This window comes from Juglans regia, chromosome 1 (genome assembly GCF_001411555.2).
Source record: "Juglans regia cultivar Chandler chromosome 1, Walnut 2.0, whole genome shotgun sequence".
NCBI classification, from domain to species: domain Eukaryota; kingdom Viridiplantae; phylum Streptophyta; class Magnoliopsida; order Fagales; family Juglandaceae; genus Juglans; species Juglans regia.
In genome coordinates, this window is record NC_049901.1 from 12,421,667 (window position 1) to 12,448,629 (window position 26,963).

General features: G+C 31.7%; 3 protein-coding genes across 3 annotated transcripts; all 3 read right to left on the reverse strand.

Annotated features, from left to right (window-relative positions):
• Positions 1-533: 533 nt before the first annotated feature.
• LOC108996996 (G-type lectin S-receptor-like serine/threonine-protein kinase LECRK1) lies at positions 534-3,262 on the reverse strand. The gene is made up of 2 exons (XM_018973069.1): positions 3,174-3,262; positions 534-2,401 (listed from the first exon to the last, which is right to left on the reverse strand). The coding sequence occupies exon 2, from the start codon at positions 2,358-2,360 to the stop codon at positions 960-962; it is 1,401 nt and encodes a 466-aa protein (XP_018828614.1). The 5' UTR covers positions 2,361-2,401; positions 3,174-3,262; the 3' UTR covers positions 534-959.
• Positions 3,263-4,341: 1,079 nt separating this feature from the next.
• On the reverse strand, positions 4,342-11,072 carry LOC108991557 (G-type lectin S-receptor-like serine/threonine-protein kinase LECRK3). The gene is made up of 3 exons (XM_035684367.1): positions 10,951-11,072; positions 7,494-8,759; positions 4,342-5,454 (listed from the first exon to the last, which is right to left on the reverse strand). Exons 2-3 carry the CDS (start codon positions 8,718-8,720, stop codon positions 4,342-4,344), a joined length of 2,340 nt encoding a protein of 779 aa, XP_035540260.1. The 5' UTR covers positions 8,721-8,759; positions 10,951-11,072.
• Positions 11,073-20,425: 9,353 nt separating this feature from the next.
• Positions 20,426-24,147, reverse strand: LOC108991556 (G-type lectin S-receptor-like serine/threonine-protein kinase LECRK1). Its single transcript, XM_018965863.2, has 2 exons — positions 24,109-24,147; positions 20,426-22,871 (listed from the first exon to the last, which is right to left on the reverse strand). The coding sequence occupies exon 2, from the start codon at positions 22,830-22,832 to the stop codon at positions 20,490-20,492; it is 2,343 nt and encodes a 780-aa protein (XP_018821408.1). The 5' UTR covers positions 22,833-22,871; positions 24,109-24,147; the 3' UTR covers positions 20,426-20,489.
• Positions 24,148-26,963: the final 2,816 nt, after the last annotated feature.

Here is a 26,963-nt window from a genome sequence, read left to right on the forward strand (position 1 = left end):
CCTTTTGTCATCTATTCAAAATCTCAAAATTCAAAATTCAAAATTCAAAATCTCAAAAGCAAAATTCCAAATTCCCTCCCTCAAAAGTTTCCCATTTCTTCAAAACTAATTATTAGAATCTCCTTATTGTCAAGAGAATAGATTTCAATTTCATGATTGCATAGTAAAATTCGATGGTATTCTAGTCTAATTTCATTTATACATAATTCAATTAGACAAACATTCTTGTACTCGACTTTGTTATATCTTTGTTGCCAATTCGCAAGTAACTTAAGAAAGAGTGAGGCTATTATGCCGCCCCACTCTTACCATTGGGAGTACCACCCAGTAGTTCTTTTTTTCTTTTTCTTTTTTTTTATATTTTTTAATATATTTAAATATTTTTAAAAAATAAAAAAGAAATATATCAATACATTTAAAATTACTTACTTAATTACTAAATAAATAAAAAAAATTGACCACGGTCAACTAGGGCGGTACACATGAGTGGGCAGAATAATTTTTTCCTTTAAGAAAAGTGACACTGTAACGCATATTGGAACAAACTATTTTCATTCACTATTCTCTTCTTTTATATCCCTCTTTGTACCAACATACAATACATTAAGAAAGGAAAACATCTATTAAGCAATGGGCATACAGATAGTTGTAACAATAGTTAGAAAGAAACAAAGCATACTGGATGCACCAATTACAAGTCTTTTGACGGCCAGAACCTTCGGGCCATTACATATTGCCCGGTTGCCCCTCTATAAACAAGTCCAAATCCCCCTTTTTCGGGCACTTCCTGGAAATCATCGGCTACTTGTTTTCTGGATAACAAATGACTACTCGTTGTTTTGATTTTGTATTCGACGACACCTCAAACAAATCTCAAGTTCTCCATAACTAGATGATTTTGGAGCAACATTCTCACTCAAGGCAAATCGTTCCTTGTTTGTCAGATATGTTTTGGAATATCAAAGAGCGTTAGATATGTTTCTATACAGCCAAACACGATATTTGTAAACTACAATTCCAGAAACTACCAAGATAATGCATGCAAATGAAAGCAATGAAACGCCAATAATCAGAATGTCCACTCGATTCTTCTTTTTGCTCTCTTTCGGCACTCCTGGATCCGGAGAGATTGGAGACGTACCTACCTTGATGAGGGCTACGCTTGAGTCACTCAGATTTCTTCTTACAAATTTCAAAGGAAGCCTTTGTTTCATACACTTTCCGTCTTTGTACAGCGCAGCTTCACAGTTACAGTCCCCCAAACATGCTTCTCCACATTCTTCTTGGGTTAATGGAGATGTTAGGATAGAATAGCTATCATTTTGCCATTCGGTACGAAGCTCTGTTTCCATGGTATATCCAGTAACTGCTTCGTTGCTTTTGCAACATTTAGAATCGAAATTTCTTTCACAGCCTGAAGCCCAACTGTCTTTATTAACACGTTTGAATCCGGGTAGACATTCGCAACCAGCATCTTGATCGCAAAATGCATTGATGCCACAGAGACCCTTAGGGTCACACTTGTCTTTCGGATTTGACCATGTGACATTCCAAACACCATTCTGATCCATGTTGTGCGAGTAATGCCGCAAGATCCCGTCAGGGTCGAGTGTCAAACGGTAGATTACGCCTTTTGTTGTATCTCCCTTTGTAATGTTCATTATTGATATGCCGGTGCCATTGAGCAAGTAGAGGCGACCATCAGCATCAAAATTCAGTGAAACATTAGGTCCTTCTCCAGAAACACCAACTCCCCCATAACCATACTCAAGTCTGGGTGGGGTTCCAACCGGGTACATCGCCAGATATCCATCTTGTTGCATTATGAGACGAAATATGCCTGTTGATTGGTTGGTGGCCGAATAACTGGAAAACATATCTTCATCGGTTGTGAGTTTCTGACCTGGTAAGAAGGTGTCGGTTGGTTTGTCGAAACTCTGCCATATTGTACTGTTATCTGAATTATAGAGAACAAAGTTGCCGGAATCCAACATTGATGCCGCTGCTGCACCTTGGGTATTACCGGCGATTCCCGTCTCCATGCCTTGTGCCGTCTGCAGAACCAGCCGTCCATTGCTTGTGAAGTGCAATTTAACATCACCAGGAACTGGAGGATTGTCTCGGTTGGCTGTCCAGACCACAGTCTTGTTTCGAATCCCGGCAATAAATATTCCTACAGCATAGCCGTTGCCCTGCTCGTAGAACCCAAAGGCATATAGACCGGAACGTGATAGCCATGAAGAGTTGGTACCCGTAGGGATTAACAAAGAACCTCGCCTGATAACGGGTTGCTCAGCTTGTTGAGCTTCTGCAGTGAAAATTACTGAGAGGAGAAGAAGAAGAGGCCAGATGGTTGCCATCGTCACGGAATTGTTCTCACTGCGTTTTTCTTGCTCTGGATCTGCTTTTCAATTGGAAAAGTCAAAGAATGCAGCACGCAAGGATTGACTGAGGGGTGATGAATGTTGTGGAAAACCACATGTTTCGTGGAGTTGTCCTGCTTTTGTTTCTTGTTTTCCATTGCTTAAGAACCACGTGTTTCTTTTATAACCCTTTCATTCTTGATGACATCATGTAAATAAGTTTTCTTCTATTTTCAACATAATCATGTTTAAAACCCCCAAAATAATCATGTTTTCTTCTTACAATTGGTAGATTCCAACACTTTCACAATAATTTTTTTTTCAAAAAAAAAAAATCATATTACAAAAACCTGGTGTTATGGGGTATCACAATAATTACGTGGATAAAAAAAATTGAATTCGAGCCCAAATATTATGCGGGCGTTATGGGCTCTTTATAATATATAAATAATAAAATCAAAGCACGTATAAGAATATTTTTATCAATTACCTTTTCAAATCAATCGATCCAAAAAAAAAAAAAAAATCAATAATCACTGAGTACACAAAATGCAAGCGAACACACCCATTAATTATATATAGATAAATTTTCAAATAATTACCTTTGTTTTTTCTTTGAAGATGGTTCACTGTACATGGCTGAGATGTGGTCAAAAAAAATAATAAAAAAAGGCAACAACTCGATTATCGACCGAAACACTTCGGGGCCACCTAACGGCATGAAAGAAAAGCTGGAGCACGTCTTCATTTCTTATGTCTTGTCGTTTATTTTCTCAAAATAAGAAAAGAATATAAAGAAAGAAAACTTACAATAGTGAAAGTTGATGACCCGTACCTTCTCTTTAGAAATCTGTATTGGTAGCGACAGGAAAAACAGAGTAAAACTTGTATACCTATAATATGAGGTAGTTTTGGGGATGGAAGATCACACCGAGAACCTGACAAGGATTTATAGAAATAAGAGCACACAAGGCCTTATTGATTGTGGGAAAAGTCATAGCTGCCGGTGGAAGGATTAATGCACAACGCGTTATTTCCACTTATCTGCTCCAATTTCGTTGTCAGGAACCCAAAAATTAGAAAGTTCTCTATAGATTAGAGTTTACTTGTAGTTGTAAAAGTTCTATTAAATTTAGAATTTAATTTTGTAATTTTTCAATTTTTTTAAATATTAAATTTTATTCAAAAATAAAAAACTCAAGCCTAAGTCGAGCCAAGCTCGAACAAATATTAAATTAAATTTTCAAATTCAAACAACTTGATTTGAGCCGAGAAACATGAAGTCCCAAAAAGTCAGTCATTATTACCGCACGGTCTTCCTTCCAAGCTGTCTTCGATCGTTAATCAAATACAAGTCTTCTTTGTCGAATGAATGGTGTTGAAGAGTATTAGAGTTTGAAATTGTTGAACTGTTTGAAATGTGAGGTTCACAAATTTGAAATTGAGCAAATGAGTGGTTTTGACGCCATACCAAGTTGTTGCTAATTTTGGTTTTCTACTCACTGCAAATCAGTTTGTCTTTGTTCTGCTCGACCTGCTTTTTGTGCTATTATATATGTCACCCAAAAAACTATTGTTGCAAAAATTAATGCACAACCAAGAGGCCGCACTATCTGGTATTCGAGTTAAGTCTGATACAGGTTAAACAAAGTTCAAGCAGTGCATTGGTTTTGTATAAAAAAAATAGAAAACAACTTCAAATTACCTGCCAAACTAGCCTTTAAAAACGCCTGGTGAGTCGGTGACTCAGTCAATGCCCATGTTTGCAATCAATGTAGTCGGTAAACCATTGCATCCCATATATGAATACAATACATTAAGAAACCAAAACACTAGTGTTGCAGTGGAATACATATTTTTGGAACAACAGCTAGAAAGAAAAAGAAATTATTGCACCAATAACAGGAGATCTTTTGTCTTCTTTATCCACTTCTAAGCAACAAAACGTACAGGGCACTTACTATTATTTCAAACCAATTTAGAGGGCTGTGAGAAAAGATGTCGGACTGGGAGGGATTGGAATATCAACGGTCCCTTCCAACAAATGTAGAACCTTCTTCATTGAAGGACGAAGTGACGGCTCATCTAGAATGCACCAGAGTGCTACCTTAACCATTATTTCTAGTTGTTTCTTGTCGACCACCTCATCATTCAAAAGTTTGCCCAGCTCGCCACACTCAAAGCAATGGTATGCCCATTCTTCAAGGAGTGCTTCTTCCTCGGGAAGATCAAAGTCCGTATTCCTTCGACAACAAATAATCTCCAAGAGCATAATTCCAAAGCTATACACATCTACTTTGATTGTCACGGGTAGGTTCCGATGCCACTCTGGTGCGACATATCCCTTTGTGCCTCTTATGTCAGTATATGTTTTGGTTTGGTCTGGTTTCAGCAACTTCGCTAATCTGAAATCAGCGAGTTTTGCACAACCGTTCTCATCCATGAGGATGTTATGTGGTTTTATGTCGCAGTGAATGATCTGTGGCTCACACTCTTCGTGGAGATAGATAATTCCTTTTGCTATATTGCGAGCAATTTCAATTCTTCTATCGCAAGAAGGTCGTTGTTTTGATGGCTTGAAGAGTATATCTGCAAGTGAACCGTTGCTCATGTAATCATACACCAAAAGCCTATTTGGTCCATCATGGCAATACCCGAGTAAACGGACTAGGTTTTTGTGATGTGTTCTCCCAATAACTTTCACCTCCGTCTGAAACTCTCTTTCCCGCTCGGCCAACAATTTGTCCAGTCGTTTGACGGCCACAATCTTCTCGCCATTCCATATTGCCCCCCGATAAACAATCCCAAAGGCTCCTCTACCGAGCTCTTCCTTGAAACCATCAGTCACTTTCTCAAGCTCTGCATAAGTATATGATTTTGGAGCAACATCCTCACCCAAGCCAACTTGTTCATTGTTAGATATGTTTTTGTTGGCCCAAACACAATATTTGTAAACTACAAATCCAGAAACCGCCAAGACAATGCATTCAAATGCAATCAACAAAACACCAATAATGAGGATGTCCACTCGAATCTCCTTGTTACTTTCTTTCGGCACAATTGGATCCGTAGAGAGTGAAGACTTGCCTACCTTGATGAGGGCTATGCTTGAGTCACCCTGTTGTCTTCTTCCAAATCTCAAAGGAAGCCTTTGTTTCATACACTCTCCGTCTTTGTACAACGCAACTTCATAGTTACAGTCCCTCAAACATGCGTCTCCACATTCTTTAAAATAAACTCTTGGGGTAATGGTGGAAATTCTCTTGGAGTCTTTGTGTTATAGTTGATGGTTTTTTAAGAAGTATTTTGATTCTATTTTCAGTGTGGGTTCAGTATTCTGGGTTTTCCTCTGCCATAAATGAGGCTTCATTCAATAAAGGGAGGTGCCGTCCTCATTTTTGAAAAAGAAAAAGGTGGATTTGAATAATAAAAAAAAAACATTTTGTTGGACTTCCCAATGTAATATTTACTATATATATTCCAGTTCCATTGAGCAAGTAGAGGTGATCATTAGTTTCAAAATTTAGACCTTGTTTGGATTCAGATATAAGTTCAGATGATTTTAAATGAATTGAATTAAATTTTATTAAAATATTATTAGAATATTATTTTTTAATATTATTATTGTTTTGAAAATTGAAAAAGTTGAAATGTTTATTATATTTTGTGTGAGAATTTAAAAAAGTTATAATGATGAGATGTGATAAATTGATGCGAGTTTTTGCATATCTAGATGAATATATATCTATAAAATATATACAATAGTATCTTTGTTTTGTATTCGGCTCAATCCTTTTAGTAAAAGTTTGGGCCGAGTTTAATTACAATTCAATTAAGAGAACGAGCAGTAATTACTGGATTTCAAAGTAACCATTGTTGGGAATTCAAATTTGATCTTCGTCCAAACTTCACAAGCAGCCGCTAGCTCGGGACTTCATTTACTAGCCTCACGAATAATTTAATTACCCTCACAAGCGAGATGGCATCCTTTCCAATCCAAACCGGGGCTTTGTGAAACATCATTCCTTCTGCAAATATACCTCGTCCAAAATACCAATATTCATGTGTGAATGGGGTTCCAACCAAGTAGATCACCAGCCATCCATCTTCTTACATTATGAGACAAAAAATGCATGTTGAGTGGTCAGTGTCCGAATGACTGGAAAATAGCACTTCGACGGTCATGAGCTTCTAACCTAGTAAGAAGGTGTCGGTTGACAGAATAGGCTCAACACAAGCTTGCGACCCAACAGCCCAGCCCAAGGTGCAAGGCACAACTTGCCCAAGGCGCAAGGCACAACTTGCCCAAGGTGCTACAGGAACTGCGGCCCAACAAGTCCAGGCGCAAGTTGCTACAACCCATGAGAAAAATTAAATCCTCAATGCATATTTTATAACTTTAGCAAAATGAAAAATCATAACTTTTAATTGACATCCTTTACTCATCTATAAATAGACCTATGGGCATGTAGGTTTATAGATCTCAGAAGTAAAATTCAAAATTCCCTCTCGTTCAAAAGTTTTCATTTCTTCAAAACTACATATTAGGATTTGTTCATTCTCGAGATAACAAATTTCTATCTCTTGGTCGAATAATAAATTCAAAGGTATTCAGGTCTAATTTTGTTTGTGCATGACGCGGTTAAATAAACATACTTGTTTTAAGCTTCATTGTATATTGGAGACAAATTTGTGCATACCGTTACTAGTTGGGGCGAATATTATTTTAAGAGAAGCAACATTATTGTAATGCACATTGAAGCAAACTTTTCTCTCACTATTTTCATCTTTTGCAGCCCCTTTGTACCAACATAAAATACATTAAGAAAGCAAAACATATATTAAGCAATGGGCATCTAGTTGTAACAATAGTTAGAAACAAAGCATATTGGATGCACCAATTACAAGTCTTTTGACGACTAGAACCTTCGAGCCACTCCATATTGCCCCTCTATAAACAAGCCCAACCTTCCTTCATCGAGCACTTCGTTGAAATCATTAGCTACTTGTTTTTTGGATACAAGTGACTACTCGTTGTTTTGATTCTGCCCACTCGACAATGTCCACTCGATTCTTGTTTTGGCTTTCTTTCGGCACAATTGGATCCGTAGAGAGTGAAGTGTTACCTACCTTGATGAGGGCTACAGTTGAGTCACTCTGTTGTCTTCTTCCAAATCTCAAAGGAAGCCTTTGTTTCATACACTCTCTGTCTTTGTACAATGCAGCTTCACAGTTACAGTCCCTCAAACATGCTTGTCCACATTCTTCTTGGGTTGGAGATATTTGCATAGAATAGTTAGCATTTTCCCATATGGTATTAGGCTCTGCTTCCATGGTATATCCAGAAACTGCTTCATTGCTTTCGCAGCTTTTAGAACTGAAATTCTTTTGACATCCTAAAGCCCAATTGTCTTCGTTAACATGTTTGAATCCAGGAAGACATTTGCAACTAGCATCTTGATCGTTTAGAACACAAAATCCATTGATGCCACAGAGACCCCCTTGGAGACACACATCGGTCGGATTTGACCATGTGACTTTCCAATCACCATTCTGATCCAGATTGTGCGAGTAATGTCGCGAGATGCCGTCATGGTCAATTGTGAAACGGTAGATTATACCTTTTGTTGGACTTCCCGATGTAATATTCATTATATATATTCCGATGCCATTGAGTAAGTAGAGGTGACCATCAGTATCAAAATTTAGTGAAACATCAGGTCCTTCTCCATCAACACCAACTCCCCCATAACCATACTGAAGTGTGAATGGGGTTCCAACCGGGTACATCGCCAGCCAGCCATCTTGTTGCATTATGAGACGAAAAATGCCAGTTGAGTGGTCGGTGGCCGAACGACTGGAAAACAGCACTTGGTCGGTCGTGAGCTTCTGACCTGGTAAGAAGGTGTCGGTTGGCTGGTTGAAACTCTGCCAAATTGGTGAGTTATCAGAGTTATTGAGAACAAAGTTGCCCGAATCCAGCATCGATGCCGCTACTGCAACTTCGGTACTACTGGCGATCCTGGTCTCGTTGCCTTGTGCCGATTGCAGAATTAGCCGTCCGTCGCTTGTGAAGTTCAATTTAACATCAGCGGGAAGTGGGGGATCGTCTCGGTTGGCTGTCCAGACCACAGTCTTCTGTGGAATGCCGGCAATAAAAATCCCGACAGCATAGCCGTTGCCCTGCTTGTAGAATCCAAAGGCATATAGACCGGAATGTGATAGCCATGAAGTGTTGGTACCACCGATTCCTGTAGGTGTTAACAAAGAACCTGGCCTGATAACGGGTTGCCCAGCTTGTTGAGCTTCTGCAGTGAAAATTGTTGAGAAGAGAAGAAGAAGCATGATGGTTGCCATCACCTCAGAATTATTCCCTCTACGTTTCTCTTCCCCTTGCTGTGTTTTCAAATGGAAGAATGAGAATAATGTTCATCAATCAAAGAATACAATACGCCTCTATTTTCACTAATTAAAACAAGAGTTTTTTATGTCTACAATTTCGTGTCGAAATTGGTTGTAATTGCTAATGAACTTTTTTGGTCTCCTGTTTCTCTTGATTTATTTCTAGAAGAATTACGTGGATAAATAAAGTGAATTCGACCCCAAATATTATGCGGATTAGAGCAATGGTTTCTCCATATGCATCTTCAAAATCACATATATTAAAGATTGATTTTGCATATCACGAAAAACTCACACATTAAATTATGCATTTTTTAATCAATTAATAATAAAATGTTATTATTTTTATTTTTGTATTTTTTTTCTTAATTTTTTTTATATTTTACAATCAGCTCCAAATGCTCAAAAACATCAATTCTACATATCTAATTATTACCAATTTCGTATATCAAAATGAACAATTTTATCAATAAATATTAATATATAAAATCAAAGCGCGTATAAGAATATTTTTATCAATTACCTTTCTAAATCAATCAATCCAAAAAAAAATCACATGTGCATATTAGAGTACTAGCATGTGATTAGAATACTAGCATTAGTTTCTCTATAGAGCACTAGCATGTGATTAGAGCACTATCCTTGATTTCTCTATTTGCATATTTAAAATCACATTTTTTTTTAAATTGATTTTGTATAACAAGAAAAACTCACACATTGAATAATGCATCGTTGAACCAAATAATAATAAAATATTTTTATTTTTATTTTTTTATTTATTTTATATTTTACAATTAACACTATGTGCTAAAAATTAGAAATTCCATATATCTATTTATTACAAATTTCATATATCAAAATGACCAATTTTTTCAATAAATATTAATATATAAAATCAAAGCACGTATAAGAATATTTTTATCAATTAACTTTCTAAGCATATTTTCACATTAGCAATGATTTTTCTATATGCATATAAAAAATCACATATTTTAAAAATTGATTTTGCATATCAAGAAAATTATTGAATTATGCATCTTTGAACTAAATAATAATAAAATATTATTATTATTTTTTTCCTAAACTTAGTTTTTCTTGATATGCTTCAAATAAGCAATTACCATATTATTTTTTGTTGATATGCCTCAAATAAACAATTACCAATCTGGTTAGAGCACTTTCATTGGATTAGCTAAAGTTAAAATATATTTTTTATGAATGTAAGATGAATTTAACTTTTAACTATTACATTCACATAAGTTTCTACATTGAAATAACTATTTTTTCATTATATGACAATAAAATAATAAAAGATGAATTTGACTTTGGCTATTCACATTAAATCTCTACATTGGATTATCTATTTATTCATGAGTAATTAATAATTTCAAAAATATTTTATTTTTTTTAATTATGAAATTATTTATTTTATCATATTTTACTATTTATAATATTATATATTAATTAGTAATCATATTCTAATTAAATTATGGATTAAAAATAGAAACTAGAGAGATATTGATGGAGACCTCAAGAGAGAAAAACAAATAATATAAAATAGATTTGATGAATAAACAGTGTCTTTCAAATTTGAAAATTACTTTAGAAGTTATTGTAACTATATTCCAAATATTTGGAATATAATTATTTCAATATGATACATTTTATGGTTCAATAGCTAAATTCTCATTAGATTTAGTTTTTAGCTAATTCAATCAGAGTGCTCTTAGGTCCTCTTTGATTAATTTCTTTGTTTGCGCTGTAGTTGAGAGAAAGATCAAATAATAGGAGAGAGAAAAAATAGTAAAATAATGTTTGAAGAGTGAATATTATTTATTCAAACTTGAAAAAAACACGAGTTCATATCATATTGTTCATAGCTATGCAAAATTTTAAAGATACATAATATAATACAGGCTAATTTGAAGAGATATTACGTAAATATGAAAATGAATATAAAGATGCATGAAAAACAAAAAACAAAAAACAAAACAAAAGGACAACTACTCGATTTTCGATCAAAACACTTTGGGGCTGCCTAACGATATGAAAGAAAATCTGGAGCACGTTGATGTCTACGGAAAAAAAAAAAAAGCAAAGAATATAAAGAATGAAAGCTTACAATAGTGAAAGTTGATGTCGAAGAAAAAAGAAAAAAGAAAAAAAGAAAGCTGATGACCCGTACCTTCTCTTTTGAAATCTGTATTGATACACGTCCGTTTTGATCGAAGGTAGCGACAGGAAATACTGTAAAACTTGTAATGCCTATAATATGAGAGAGTTTTGGGATGGAAGATCACACCGAGAACCAGACATAAATTTATAGAAATAAGAGCACACAAGGCCTGCCTACAAAAGAATAAGCACACAAGGCGTGAAATGGTGCATGATTGTGGGGCCGGCTGGGAAAAGTCTTGCATAAGATCAAGACAAAACATGGCCGCCGGTGGAAGGATTGTCCTGTTTTTTGCATTTTGAGCACGCCCAATAGATATTCATTCTATTATTTAAAACATATTATCAAATTTAATTTTTCTATTTTACATAATAATTTGTACAATATATCATACATTAATTTAATTATTTTTTTTCATATTATTTAAATATTATATTTTTTATTCCTTTTAAATATTTTCCTTAACTACCAATAATATTTTCATATTCTTTAATATTTACAATATCTCTCCGTATACAATATCATATAATTATGTTCTATTTTAAATTAATTTAAATTTATAAATGAAATCAAAATATAAATTAATTTAAAAAATAAAAAAGAAGAAATTATATTAAAAATAATCCAAATTAGTGGGTCATTTTTTTCCAGATGAGAGTATATATATATATATATATATATTTGATATTTTTTTTATATAATTTGTAGCAATTCTAAAAAAAATACATATTTGATATTAAAATTAACGTCAGAGGTGCAAAGTGCGTGGGAAATGTTGGGTGGAAGACGAATAGATGAGAGAAAATAATTAAAAAGTTATTTATAACTGTAAATAGCTACTACTAGATGTAGCAATAAATTATTTATTAGACATGGTTGTCAATTCGTGAAGATTTATGAAAGCAAGGAAAACAAATATTGGAACAACCATAGGAAATTATTTACTGATTTGGGTTTTTGTGTTTATGATTCTCACTGTTTTATGTGTTGATCTTTACTGGTCCGAAAGGTCAAAGAAGCACTGCTTCACATTTGTATTTGTACCATTGCACCACTTGGTCATTTGAGCCTATTAACGCAGGATGAATGCCAACTCAGCATGTCTGAACTTGGCTTTTATATAATTAAATACATATTCTACTTTTCAAGTCTTCGTATTCTTTCCAAGTTTCGTTTTTTTCCATGGAGAGAGATTATTGGATAGATTGAGGCATCTCCGAGAAAATTACACATGTTAATATTAGGATAAAAGACCGATAAATTAGATCAGTCAGATTAGTTGAGAGTGTGGAATACTCTATTATGATTTATTATTTTAATATTATTTTTATCTACTTTTTATTAATATTTATTAATATTTATTATTATTCAATACTCTATTATTATTTTTTTATTATTATTTATAAAATATCTAAAATTACCTCACTATTTAGATGCAACCTCAATCTTCCACCACGCAACTAAACCTAACAAAATTATAAAGGTGCTGTTACAATTTGTAATGGTATTTATTTATTTTGAGATTTAGATTCCAGCTTTCTTGATCGCTGACGGTTAATGTGCGACTGGGAATAGTAAGAAAATAGTCTACATAAGTAAGGTTGTAAATAAATCAATCTGTTTAATAGAATGCTTGACATTTGTTTCAGTAAATTTGAATCGAATTTGACTTGTGAGAAAAACAAAATCCATTAAAAGCAGACATACACTCAATTAGTAAATGACACATATCTGACTCGACTTGGCTAAGACTCATTTATGTCGACTGGACATAGTAGTTTGACTCAATTAAAACTTATTCATACATCGATAATTAATAATATAAACATAGCACATTTTATAATTAAATATATAATATGTAAACTAGTTATTTAGGCCTATATATTGAATATACTTTATAGTTATGTTTTATAATTTATATAATAATTAGTCAATAAGATTTTATATTTCATATACTAATATGTAGAAACCTTATATAAAATGTTGATATATACTACTATATTATCGTGTTAGTAATTTATATAAACATATAATATATAATTATTATATATAAATATCAACTAATTATATATTAATTATTTACAAAATATTAAAATTTTATAATTCCAACAGATTGGGGTTTACTTAGCTGTAAAAATTCTATTAAATTTAAAAAAAAAAATTGTAACTTTTCTATTTTTTTAATTATTAAGTTTTATTAAAAAAAACTAAATAGAGCCAAACTCAAACAAATATTAAATAAAATTTTTAAATTCGAGCAACTTGATGTGCGAGCTCTGCAATCCAAACACTAGCTCACCTTGAATCATTACATCCCGCTTTACAAGGCATCATTAAATGGGCCTTTGTGGTCTATGACATCACATATGACATCACATGGAATTTATAGAAACAAGAGGAAATGGTGCATGATTGTGGGGCCGGCTGGGAAAATTCTTGTAAATTAAGATCGAGACAAAGCATTAGCCGCCGGTGGAAAGATTGTCCTGTTTTTGGCATTTTGAGCACTCCCAATAAATCTTCAGCCTATCATTTAAAATAGGACGTTACTTGGTCCTCGAAATTCTCTACCGAACACTCAAAATATATATATATATATATATATATATATATATATTTTAATTTTTCTTTCACCATTTTATAAACTATTTAGATATTTTTTAAAAATTAAAAAAAAATCACATATTTATTTAAATACACTTACTTAATCATTAAATAAAAAAATTAAAAAAAATTCGGTAGAAGATTTCGGTAGAAATCTTATGTGAAAATAGTGTTTTCCTTTAAAATATATCATCAAATTCAAATTTTTAATTTTACATAATGAATTTTACAATATATTATGTATCAATTTATCTATTTTTTCTTCGTATCGTTTAAATATTATATTTTTTTAATTATTTTTATTCATTTTAAATATTTTCTCTAAACTATCAATGATATGTTCATATCTTTTGATATTTATAATATCTCTCTATATACAATATTATATAATTATGTTCTATTTTAAATTAATCTAAATTTATAAGTTAAACCAAACTAAAAATTAATAAAAAATAAAAAAAAGAGATTATATAATAAAATTAATACAAATTAGAAGGTCATTTCTTCCTAGATGGGACTATATATTTGATATTTTTATATAATTTGTAGCAATTCCAAAATATATATATTTGATATTAAATTAACGTTGGAGGTGCAGAGTTTGGGAAACATTGGGTAGAAGACAATTAGCTGAGAAAAAAATGATTTATAATTGTAAATAGTTACCACTAGATGTAACGGTAATATTGTAGTCAACTGAAAATTACAGATAAATTAGATAAATAAATTAGATAATCGGTTGGATGCCATTTTTTTTATTATTTTCTTCAAATTATAACGAAATAGATAACAAAATAGGAGTTTTACATTAAAATATCTTGTGCACAACGCGTTATTTCCACGTTCTTTCTTCAATTTCGTTATCAGGACCCCAAAATATCTGTCATTATTACCTTCGTCTTCTTTCCAAGTCTTCAAGTCTTCGTCTTCCTTCCAAGTCTTCCCTTTTCCATTGAGAGATAATTGTATGGTTTGAGGCATCTCCATAGAAACTGCAGCATGTTCATATATATATATATATATATATATATATATATTATATATAAATAAAAGGATAAAAAGTTATCCACTTTGTTGATAAATTAGCTCAGTCAAGTTAGTTTGAGTAGTAAAATACTCTACTATTATTTACGATTTTATTATTATTTTTATTAATATTTTTTATTTTTTTATTATTATTTATAAAATATCTTAAATAACCTTACTACTTAAATGCAACTTCAATCTTTTGCAACGCGACTAAACCTAACAAAATTGTAAGGGTGCTGATACACGCACCTATAGTTAATTTGAAATGATATTTATTTATTTTGAAATGATATTTATTTATTTTGAGATTATGATAGAAATAATTTTTCTACCATTTTAGATTTCATCTTTATCAATCGTCCACAGTAAATGTGCGACTGGGAATAGTATGAAATTAGTCTACACAAGTAAGGTTGTAAATAAATTAGCCTATTTGATAACCAACTTGACACATGTTTGAGTAAATTCGAATCGAACTTAACTTGTGAAGAAAAAAAAAATTGTCGTTAAAAATAAACACTCACTCGATTAGTAAATGACAAATATCCGGCTCGAGTCTGTTAGGACTTTTTTATGCCGGTTGGACTTAGTAGTTCGACTCAATTAGAGCTTATTCATACATCGATAATTAATAATATAAGCATAGCACTATTTATAATTAAATATATAATACATAACTTAGTTATTTATGCTAATATATTGAATACCTTTTATAGCTATGCTTTATAATTTGTATAATAATTAGTCGATAAGATTTTATATTTTATATACTAATATGTAGAAACTATATATAAAATGTTAATATATACTATGATGTTATATGTATCGTGTTAGTAATTTTTAGAGACATATAATATATAATTATTATGGATAAATATTAACTAGCTATATATTAATTATTTACAAAATCTTACAATTCTATAATTCAATAGGTCAGGTTTACTTAGTTGTAAAAATTTTATTAAATTTAGAATTTTGTTTTGTAATTTGTCTATTTTTTAATTATTAAATTTTATTAAAAAATAAAAAATTGAAACTGAGTTAAGTCAAGCCAAACTCAAACAAATATTAAATAAAATTTTTAAATTCGAACAACTTAATATGAGCTGAGCTATGCAATCCAAAGACTAGCTCATCCAAGTCTTCGTCTTCGTCTTCTTTCCAAGTCTTCTCTTTTCAATGGAGAGAGAGATTATTGGATGGATTGAGGCATCTCCATGGATAAAAGGTTTTCCACTCTGCTGCTAAATTAGCTCCGCGATGCATGTTAGTTTGGATCGTGGAATACTTTATTATTAATTATTATTTTATTTTTATCTATTTTTATTAATATTTAATATTTTATCATTATTTTTTTACTACTATTTACACCGTATCTAAAATTACCTCACTACTTAAATATAACTTCAGTCTTCCACCATGCGGTTAATCCTAACAATCCATCATTCCGTCCCAACAACACTTTCGTTGGATTAGCTAAAAGCTAAATTCAATGAGAATTTAACTATTAAACTATAAAATGTATCACATTGGAATAGCTATATTTGGAATATAGCTACAGTAACTTCTAAAGTTATTTCTAAATTTGAAAGACACTGTTTATTCATCAAATTCATTTTATAATTTGTTTATCTCTTCCGAGGTTTCCATCAATGTCTTTCTAGTTTCTATTTTTAATCCATAATTTAATTAGAATGTGATTACTAACTAATATATAATATTATGAATAGTAAAATTTGATAAAATAAAATAATTTCATAATTAAAAAATTTAAAATATTTTTGAAATTGATATATTAATTTGAGTTAGTGATATATTAATTTAATAAGAATACGATTATTAATTAATATATAATAGGTAGAATAGTAAAATATGATAAAATAAAATAAATTAATAATTAAAAAAAATTAAATATTTTTGAAATTATTAGTTATTCATTACTATATAATAAATAAATGTACAATCTAATGTGGAGATTTAATGTGAATAATTAAAATCAAATTCATCTTATATTATTTTATTATTATATAATAAAAAAATAGTTATTCCAATGTGAAGATTTATGTGAATGAAATAGTTAAAAATTAAATTTCTCTTATATTTATAAAAAAATATCTTTTAAGTTTAGCTAATCTAATGAAAGTGCTCAAGACATCATTAAATGGGCCTTTGTGGTCTATGACATCATATCCATCCACTTGTTGAATGGTGCAAGATTCATCCATGTTTGGACCCGAATGATTTTCAGCTGTTTTTTTATTTTTTATTTTTTTTTAACTTTTTCCAATTTCAATTTGAATATCTTTTTAAAAATTAATAAAAAAATATCTAAAATAAATTGTTTTATCTTATAATTTTTCTCCATTTTCATAAAAGAAAAACATAAAAATCAAGACAGTTTGTACAAGACACTAAAGAATTTGATCGTATCTTATCTTCCCGATCACGTTTGATCTATTAAATCCAGCCATTTTTATAAATATAAAATAAAATAAAAATACATCATCTGGAAAGATTTTGTCAATAATTATGAAAGAATAATATTTTATTACTATAGGATATCATTTCAAAAAAATAATAATTGTCTTCATATTATTTCTCATAATAATAAATCATAAAAATCACTTTTTAAATTAATAATATTTTAATTTGAAAAAAAAATTTATACTTTTTTAAATTTCAAATTAATACTCTCTTTTAACATTTTATCATTCCAATAATGCTTACATCTATGTAGTTTTCTGAAAAAATTAAAAATATTATTATCTTATTTTATTTTCATTTATTATTATTATTATTATTATTATTATTATTATTATTATTATTATTATTATTATGTACATGTCTAATTGGTCTTATAATGAGTGGAGCAATGCATGTCCTATTATGATTTCAATACAATTAGTTAATTTTAAATATAAGATTTGTTGTGTTAAAAAATTTTACATTTTTGTTTTTTTCATTTTTTTAAATATATTTATAATAATTTGTAAAATGTTTTGCATAGATTTATGATTATATTTACATTTATCATACGTGTTGTTTTAATTGATATACATCTTAAAATTCATATCTACTATATTAGAAATGCAGTATCACTTTCAATAGGCAATACGTGCCTTGCACGTAAGCTCTTATCTAGTATATATATACATGTAGAAAAGAGTATAAACAATAATGTCATCCTAATTTCCTTATGAACCGGACTTGTCAAGGACCATGGACCACAAAAACTTATTGGTATTGTTACCATATAGTCTTCTTTCCAAGTCTTCGTCTTTGTGGACTGAGGCATCTCTGAGGAAACTGCATGTTCATTATTAGGATAAAAGATTAGAGTAATCCTAGATATAGTTGTGGAGTGCAAGTTTATTTTTTTTCAATTTAAATTCTTAATTTTCCTATGAATTTTAAGGGACGTAATATATATTCTTTAAGGACTCGAAGGCTACTGCCCAACCAAAAAATAAAAACATGAAATTAATACAGCTTTTGATTATTCAAGAATCAATATATTTGGTACAACGTTGCCTGTCCCGGGGTTTGGGACTAAATGGTCATAAATTCGTAGGAAGATCCAGCAAAACGTGGATCTATCATTCAAATTTCAATGCAAATAAATAGACCCAATGTTAAATACTTGAGTCATTAGAAGAAAATACACTAACATATTGTTTAAATATCTCTTATATACAAATCATGACAATACACTCGAATCTTAAGTTTCTAGGAGTGAATTTGGTCTGGTACCGTTGGTCCATAAGGTGTTTTTGGGACTGGACCGAACCACTTCGGTTCACCCTTTTCCTACCACTGGACCGAATTGCTTTATAGATGGACCTGTTAAGGACCAAGGACCTAAAAACTAATTTGTCATTATTACCATGTAATCTTATTTCCAAGTCTTCGTCTTTGTGGACTGAGGAATCTTCAAGGAAATTGCATGTTCATTATCAGGATAAAATATTAGAGTAATCCTAGATACAGTCGTGGAGTGCAAGTTTATTTTTCTTAAATTTAAATCCTTAATTTTCCTGTGGATTTTATGGGACATGATATATATTCTCTAAGGAATTGAAAGCTACTGATCTACCAAAATATAAAAACATGAAATTACTACAGCTTTTGAATATTTAAGAATCAATATATTTGGTACACCGTTGCCCGTCCCGAGGGTTGGGAGTGCATGGTCATAAATTCATAGGAAGACCCATCAAAACGTTGATATGTCATTCAAATTTCAATGCGAATAAAAAGATGCAATGTTAAATACTTGAGTCATTAGAAGAAACTACACTAACATATTGTTTAAACATCTTTTATATACAAATCATGACAATAAACTCGAATCTTAAAGTTTCTAGGGATGAATTCGATCCAGTTTGGTCAGTCCATAAGGTATTTTAAGGACCAGACTGTACCACTTCGGTTTACCCTTTTTCCATCTTGAACTGGACCAAATTTCCTTATGGACCGGACCAGACCGTTAAGTATCGGTCTGGTCAGTCTGACCCAACACTAGATGGATAAGTTTCATATTTTTCAGCCCAATTGACATTTCTAGTCAGATTGCCCAAGTCCTGACATTTTATCCCATTTTTAGCCTAAAATTATTTATATACAGAAAATTACCTAATTACTTTAATTAAGTGTAAATAGTAGATTATGTATGAATGGATGATGTATTTACATATAATGACATAAATTGTTATATGATTTATGATATATTATTAATTGATAGTATATATTATTAATGTTTGTTTGCAACTTAGGTATCTTAAAAAAAAATTCCAATTACTTTAATTAAATGTAAATAGTAGAATATGTATGAATGCATGATGTATCCTCATATAATGACATAAATTATCATATAATTTACGATATATCATTAATTGATAGTATATAGTATTTAACATTTTATGTGGTCAATGATAATATATTAAAATTACATAAATAACTTATATAATCACTATATAAAATAATATATTATATATATAATATTTTAAATATATATATATATATATATATATATATATATTGTTCGATCGATTCCGGTCTGATCCTATCCAAAAATCACCGACCCTGGAATTGGACCAAAATCCATTCAATCCCACAAATGGAGGATTGAAACTGACCAAACAAATTTTTGGTCCGGTCTGGATGGAAAACTTTACACTCCTAAAAGTTTCTAAATATTCCTATATAGACAATATTAAATATTATAAGATCTACATGATGTGCTTATTTATTTATTTATTTTTGTTTTTAGAATTTGCCTATTTAATTCTGTCAAACAATTAAAAAACATCTCTATGTAATTATTAAATTATAATTCAACTAATTTGTTTCGGTTGGTTCACCTTACATATGTCCTCATTTTTTTTTTCTATATTTTTATTCTTGGCTCAAAAACATCAGCAACGCTACTCACAAGCCGAGAGGCACACCAGCCTCTACATTACTGACATGATATTACCAATCAAATTATGTCATGTTAACATGGAGGATGTGTTTTTCATACCGACTTATAAATATAATTTTCCAATGCATATAAGTTGCTTCCACCCAAACGCACGGTTTGTCAAACTAAGTCCTTCCATGTAATGGAGGTCAGAAATCCTTGAAAGCCATTGAAAAGCAAAGACCATGGTGTGAAAGTTTAGTAAGTATAAAGTTCAGTTTAAACCACAACGATCAATTTGCTCGCTAAGCTAATTATATGGGCCTTTTCAGCATTTAACTTTAATAAGATATAAAATGTCAAGTTTGAAAATTCAATTGACATTTTTTAGAAAGGCACAAGCCTAAAGACTATTGCTAATTATATGAGCAACAAGACGTGCTGGGCACTTGTTATTTCAAACCATTGCTTGCTTGGGTTGCGTCTTTTGAGACAGATAAATTGCAAAACCTATTTAGACGGAAGTGAGAAAAGATGTCGGACGGGTAGGGATTGGCATATCGACAATCCCTTCCAACATAAGAAGAACCTTACTCATTGAAGGACGAAGTGATGGCTCATCCAGAATGCACCAGAGTGCAACCTTAACCATTCCCTCCAGTTGTTTCTTGTCGACCACTTCATCACTCAAAAGTTTGTCTAGCTCACCACACTCAAAGCAATGGTATGCCCATTCTTCAAGAAGTGCTTCTTTGCCGGGAAGATCAAAGTTGGCATTCCTTCGACAACAAATAATCTCCAAAAGTACAATTCCAAAGCTATACACATCTACTTTGACTGTCACGGGCAGATTCCGATGCCACTCTGGTGCGACATATCCCTTTGTGCCTCTTATGTCGGTATATGTTTTGCTTTGGTCTGGTTTCAGCAACTTCGCTAATCCGAAATCAGCGAGTTTCGCACACCCGTTCTCATCGATGAGAATGTTATGTGGTTTTATGTCGCAGTGAATGATCTGTGGCTCACACTCCTCATGGAGATAGAGAATTCCTTTTGCAATATTGTGAGAAATTTCAATTCTTCTATCCCAAGAAGGTCGTTGTTTTGATGGCTTGAAGAGTATATCTGCAAGTGAACCATTTCTCATGTAATCGTAGACCAAAAGCCTATTCGGTCCATCATGGCAATACCCGAGTAACCGGACTAGATTTTTGTGATGTGTTCTCCCAATACCTTTCACCTCTGTCTGAAACTCTCTTTCCCGCTCTGCCAACAATCTGTCCAGTCGTTTGACGGCCACCATCTTCTCGCCATTCCATATTGCCCCTCTATAAACAATCCCAAAGGCTCCTCTGCCAAGCTCTTCCTTGAAACCATCAGTCACTTTCTCAAGCTCTGCATAAGTATATGATTTTGGAGCAACATCCTCACCCAAGCCAAGTTGTTCATTGTTAGATATTTTTTTGCTGGCCCAAACAGGATATTTGTAAACTACAATTCCAGAAACTGCCGAGACAATGCATGCAAATACAAGCAAAGAAACGCCAATAATCAGGATGTCCACTCGATTCTTCTTTTTACTTTCTTTCGGCACAATTGGATCCGTAGAGAGTGAAGACGTACCTACCTTGATGAGGGCTACGCTCGAGTCACCCTGTTTTCTTCTTCCAAATCTCAAAGGAAGCCTTTGTTTCCAACACTCTCCGTCTTTGTACAACGCAGCTTCACAGTTACAGTCCCTCAAACATGCTTGTCCACATTCTTCTTGGGTTAGAGATATTTGGATAGAATAGTTAGCATTTTCCCATACGGTATTAGGCTCTACTTCCATGGTATATCCGGAAACTGCTTCATTGCTTTTGCAACTTATAGAATCAAAATTCCTTTCACATCCTGAAGCCCAATTGTCTTCTTTAACAGCTATGAATCCGGGAAGACATTTGCAATCAGCATCTTGATCGTTTAGAACACAAAATCCATTGAAGCCACAGACACCCCTAGGGAGACACACATCGGTCGGATTTGACCATGTGACTTTCCAATCACCATTCTGATCCAGATTGTACGAGTAATGTCGTGAGATGCCTTTAGGGTCAATTGTCAAACGATAAATTATACCTTTTGTTGGACTTCCCTGTGTAATATTCACTATATATATTCTGCTTCCATTGAGCAAGTAGAGGTGACCATCAGTATCAAAATTGAGTGAAACACTAGGTCCTTGTCCAGGAACACCAACTCCCCCATAACCATAATCAAGTGTGAGTGGGGTTCCAACCGGGTACATTGCCAGCCAGCCATCTTGTTGCATTATGAGACGAAAAATGCCTGTTGAGTGGTCGGTGTCCGAACGACTGGAAAACAGCACTTCGTCGGTCTTGAGCTTCTGACCTGGTAAGAAGGTGTCGGTTGGATGGTCGAAACTCTGCCAAATTGTCGAGTTATCAGAGTCATAGAGAACAAAGTTGCCCGAATCCAGCATCGATGCAGCTGCTGCAGCAGCTTCGGGACTACTAGCGATCGTGGTCTCGCTGCCTTGTGCCGATTGCAGAATTAGCCGTCCGTCGCTTGTGAAGTTCAATTTAACATCAACGGGAAGTGGAGGATCGTCTCGATTGGCTGTCCAGACCACAGTCTTCTGTGGAATCCCGGCAATAAAAATCCCGACAGCATAGCCGTTGCCCTGCTTGTAGAATCCAAAGGCATATAGACCGGAATGTGATAGCCATGAAGAGTTGGTACCACCGGTGCCTGTAGGTGTTAACAAAGAACCCGGCCTGATTACGGGTTGCCCATCTTGTTGAGCTTCTGCAATGAAAATTGCTAAGAAGAAAAGAAGAAGCAAGATGGTTGCCATCACCTCAGAATTATTCCCTCTACGTTTTTCTTCCCCTCGCTGTGTTTTCAAATTGGAGAATGAGAAAAATGTTCATCAATCAAAGAATGCAATACGCCTCTATTTTCATTGATTTTGCATCACAGAAAAACTTCTATATTGAATTATGCATTTTTTAGCTAAATAATAATAAAATGTTATTTTTTTTCTTTTATTATTATTTTTTTTAATTTTACAATTAGCATTGTGCTAAAAAATACCAATTCCATATATCTAATTATTACAAATTTCATATATCAAAATGACTAATTTTATCAATAAATATTAATATATAAAATCAAGGTATAAGAATATATTTATCAATTACCTTTATAAATCAATCAATCCAAAAAAGAAAAAAAAAATCAATAATCACTAAGTACACAGAATGCAAGCGAACACACCCATTAATTATATATAAATAAAAGTCTATATAAGTATTTTCTTTATTTTTTCTTTGAAGCTGGTTCACTGTACTTGGCTGAGATGCGACGACATTATAAGTTCTATTCGTAGATGTGGTCATGTCGTTTTATGTTTTAGTTGAGATTTATAACGCTAAGCATTTTTCGTACTAGCAATTATTTCTCTATATGCATATAAAAAATTATATATTTTAAAGATTTAATTTTACATATAAAAAAAAAAACTATTGAAGTATACAACTTTTATCCAAATAATAATAAATTATTATTTTTTATTTTTTCCTAAAATTATTTTTTTCTAGATATGCTTCAAATAAACAATTATCAAATTATTTTTTGTTGATATGCTTCAAATAAGTAATTACCAATCTGGTTCGGTTCTCTTTGGTTAATTTCTTTGTTTGTGTTGTTGTTGAGAGAGATCAAAGGGTATGAGAGAGAAAAAATAGTAAAATAATACTTAGAGAGTGAATAGTATTTCTTTAAATTTGTAAATCACGGGTTCATATTACACTGTTCATAACTATGTAAAATTTTAAAGATACATAATCTAATACAGGCTAATTTGAAGAGATATTATGTAAATATAAAAATGAATATGAAGATACATAAGTCATTAAGAATATTAAAAATAAAAATAATAAAAGAAGAAAATTACTCGATTTTCGACCAAAACACTTGGGGGCTACCTAACGGTATGAAAGAAAATCTGGAGCACGTTGATGTCGAAGAAAAAAATAAGCAAAGAATATAAAGAATGAAAGCTTACAATAGTGAAAGTTGATGTCGAAGAAAAAAGAAAAAAAGAAAAAAAGAAAGTTGATGACCCGTACCTTCTCTTTTGAAATCTGTATAGATTCACGTCGGTTTTGATCGAAGGTAGCGACAGCAAATACAGTAAAACTTGTAATACCTATAATATGAGAGAGTTTTGGGAATGGAAGATCACACCGAGAACCAGACATGGATTTATAGTCTTGTAAATTAGTGTTTGTCATTGTTACCTAGTCTTCTTTCCAAGTCTTCTTTTTAGGTCTTCTTTCCAAGTCTTCTTTTTAATGGAGAGAGATATTATTGGATGGAGTGAGGCATCTCCGAGGAAACTGCAGCATGTTCATATATCTTCCTATAACCAGAGACTATCTTTTCATTGCTGTTCTGTTCATCAACAGTAATAAATTGTAAATAATTTTTTTTTTTAATTTTTGCATGTTCTATTATTGTTTATTACTGTTCACCAACAGTAATGATGAACAGTAATTAAAAGTTTTTTTTTTTTTTCCTCTCATGTTTGTTTGATTTTTCTGTTTATTTTGTGAATGTCAATGTGCGACGTAATACCATAATCATGCGTGGGGAATGAGAGAGAGAAAGGAAAAGTGGGAAAAAAATATTAGTTTTTAGGTTTTAAATTCTAACCATTCATCTTTAATCTTCAAATTTAATCTAACGCTAGAAGTTTAAATATTGATTTAAACTAACATAAAATAGATAATTAAAATATAAATATTCTATCATATACTTAAAATTAACTTCAATTTATAAAATACTAATTTTTCATCATTAAATAAAAGATAAAGTTTTATTGAACATTTTTAAGAAAATAATATTATATCATACATTAAAAATCAACTTTAATTTATAAAATGCTAATTTTTCATCATTAAATAAATGATAAAATTTTACTGTACATTTTTAAGAGAAAAAAATTATCTAATTAATTTGAATTTTTAATATAATTTAAATTTCATAATAAATGATGAACATAAATAAATAATAATTTTATTCTTATACATTAGACTATTTTAATATTCGAAATTACACTTCATTTTTTTCTTCAATTTGACAGATGTGGCAAACGTGCTTTTTTTTTATCAATTGAAAAATCTTACGCCATATAGGATTTTACACAAGTACCACTAATTTCAAAGTAACCAAGCTCATTCTAGAGATTAGCGCAATCACTGAATCAAATAAATAGCACAAAAAAAATAATAAAATATGAAATAATTAATTACTGTCGTCTGGCAGATCTGACGCTTCTGTCCTTGCCAACCTTACTATACTAGGATGCCAATTAACCTTTTATATATTAGTGTATATATCTCCTTATATTTAAAAGTGTGTATCGTCTGATGAATAGTAAGATGAACAATGATAAATAGTATTCTTATTTTACGCTTCCCTTCTTCGTCCATCTCTACATCCTTACAATAATCCTCTTCACAAAAACACCACAAAATATCACAAAAATTATTACAAAATACCACAACAGATCACAAAATCACCGCATATAATATCTTAATTGAATTATATGTAATGATCAATAAACGGAGAGACCCATTTCGAAAGAGGGAGTTGCGAGGAGACGAGGGCTGCCATGGGGGCTTCGACGATGGCTTGGGTCCATAGGGGTGGTTGCCGGAGGAAGAGGAGCTCGATGGTGGTGGTGCGGTGGTGTGGGGACAATGTATGACGACGGTATGATGGAGAAACTGTGTGAGACCCATGCGGGAGAGGGAGTTGCTGGGAGACGAGGGCTGCCATGGGGGCTTCGACGGTGGCTTGGATCAATGGGGCGGATCGTCGGAGGAAGAGGAGCTCGATGGTGGTGGTGCGGTGGCACAGTGGCGTAAGCGTTGAGACCCATTTCAGGTTGCTTGCATGTGGCGAAAGGATGAGCACGGCTGCTTGAGGGAGGAGATCGGGTGAGAGAGAGAAGCCATGGCTAAGCGGAAGGAGAGAGGGGGAGAAAGAGAAAGTGGGGGAAAAATAAACTTTTTGGGATTTAAATCTAACCCTTCATCATAACTCTCCAAATTTGATCAATGATGAAAATTTAAATACTGATTTAAATTAATTTAAAATAGATAATTAACATATAAATATCATATCAAAAATAAATTATCAAATTTAATTTATAAAATACTAATCTTTCATCATTAAATAAATAATGAAATTTTGTTAAATATTTTTAAAAAAGTAAAACTATATAAATAATTAGAGTTTTAACATAATTTAAATATGATAATATTCTAAAAATGTGTCCTGAATATTTATTTCACTTTTTTATTTTTCTTTTCTTTTTTTCATGTATTTTTTTAATCATCATAAACATTTTTTAAAAAATTAAAAAATTCACAACATCATTAAAAAACACTTCCTTAATCACTAGGTAAAAAAAAAAAAAGGTGAGAGAGGGAGAAAGAGAAAGTGAGACGAAAAGGAAACTTTTTAGGATTTAAATCTAACCCTTCATCATAACTCTCCAAATTTGATCAAATGGTAAAAATTTAAATACTGATTTAAATTAATTTAAAATAGATAATTAACATATAAATATCATATCATAAATAAATTATCAAATTTAATTTTTAAAATATTAATCTTTCATCATTAAATAAATGATAAAATTTTGTTAAATATTTTTAAAAAAGTATATTATATTCAATGGAAGTATAAGTACTAAACCTTGATTCCTGGAAGTATCATGCACTACAAGAGATTTGGTATTTTTAGACAAAAAATTTTATCTCAAAAAACTCCAATTTCGTCCCAAAATGGTTTAGGAGATGAAAAGTTTTCATCTTTATTTTGTCTCTAAAAGACCATCCCGAAAGGTTTTTGGAGACAAAATTCAAAAAACTTTTCAGACAAAATTCAATTTCGTCTCAAAAAATCACTTTTA

Coding starts and splice junctions, on each gene's coding strand:
- LOC108996996 (XM_018973069.1), bottom strand. CDS start 2,360: ATGGCAACCATCTGGCCTCTTCTTCTTCTCCTCTCAGTAATTTTCACT.
- LOC108991557 (XM_035684367.1), bottom strand. CDS start 8,720: ATGGCAACCATCATGCTTCTTCTTCTCTTCTCAACAATTTTCACTGCA. Junction 5,455..7,493: donor CAACTGTAGCCCTCATCAAG/GTAGGTAACACT, acceptor GCCCTCATCAAG/GTAGGCAAGTCTTCACTCTC.
- LOC108991556 (XM_018965863.2), bottom strand. CDS start 22,832: ATGGCAACCATCTTGCTTCTTCTTTTCTTCTTAGCAATTTTCATTGCA.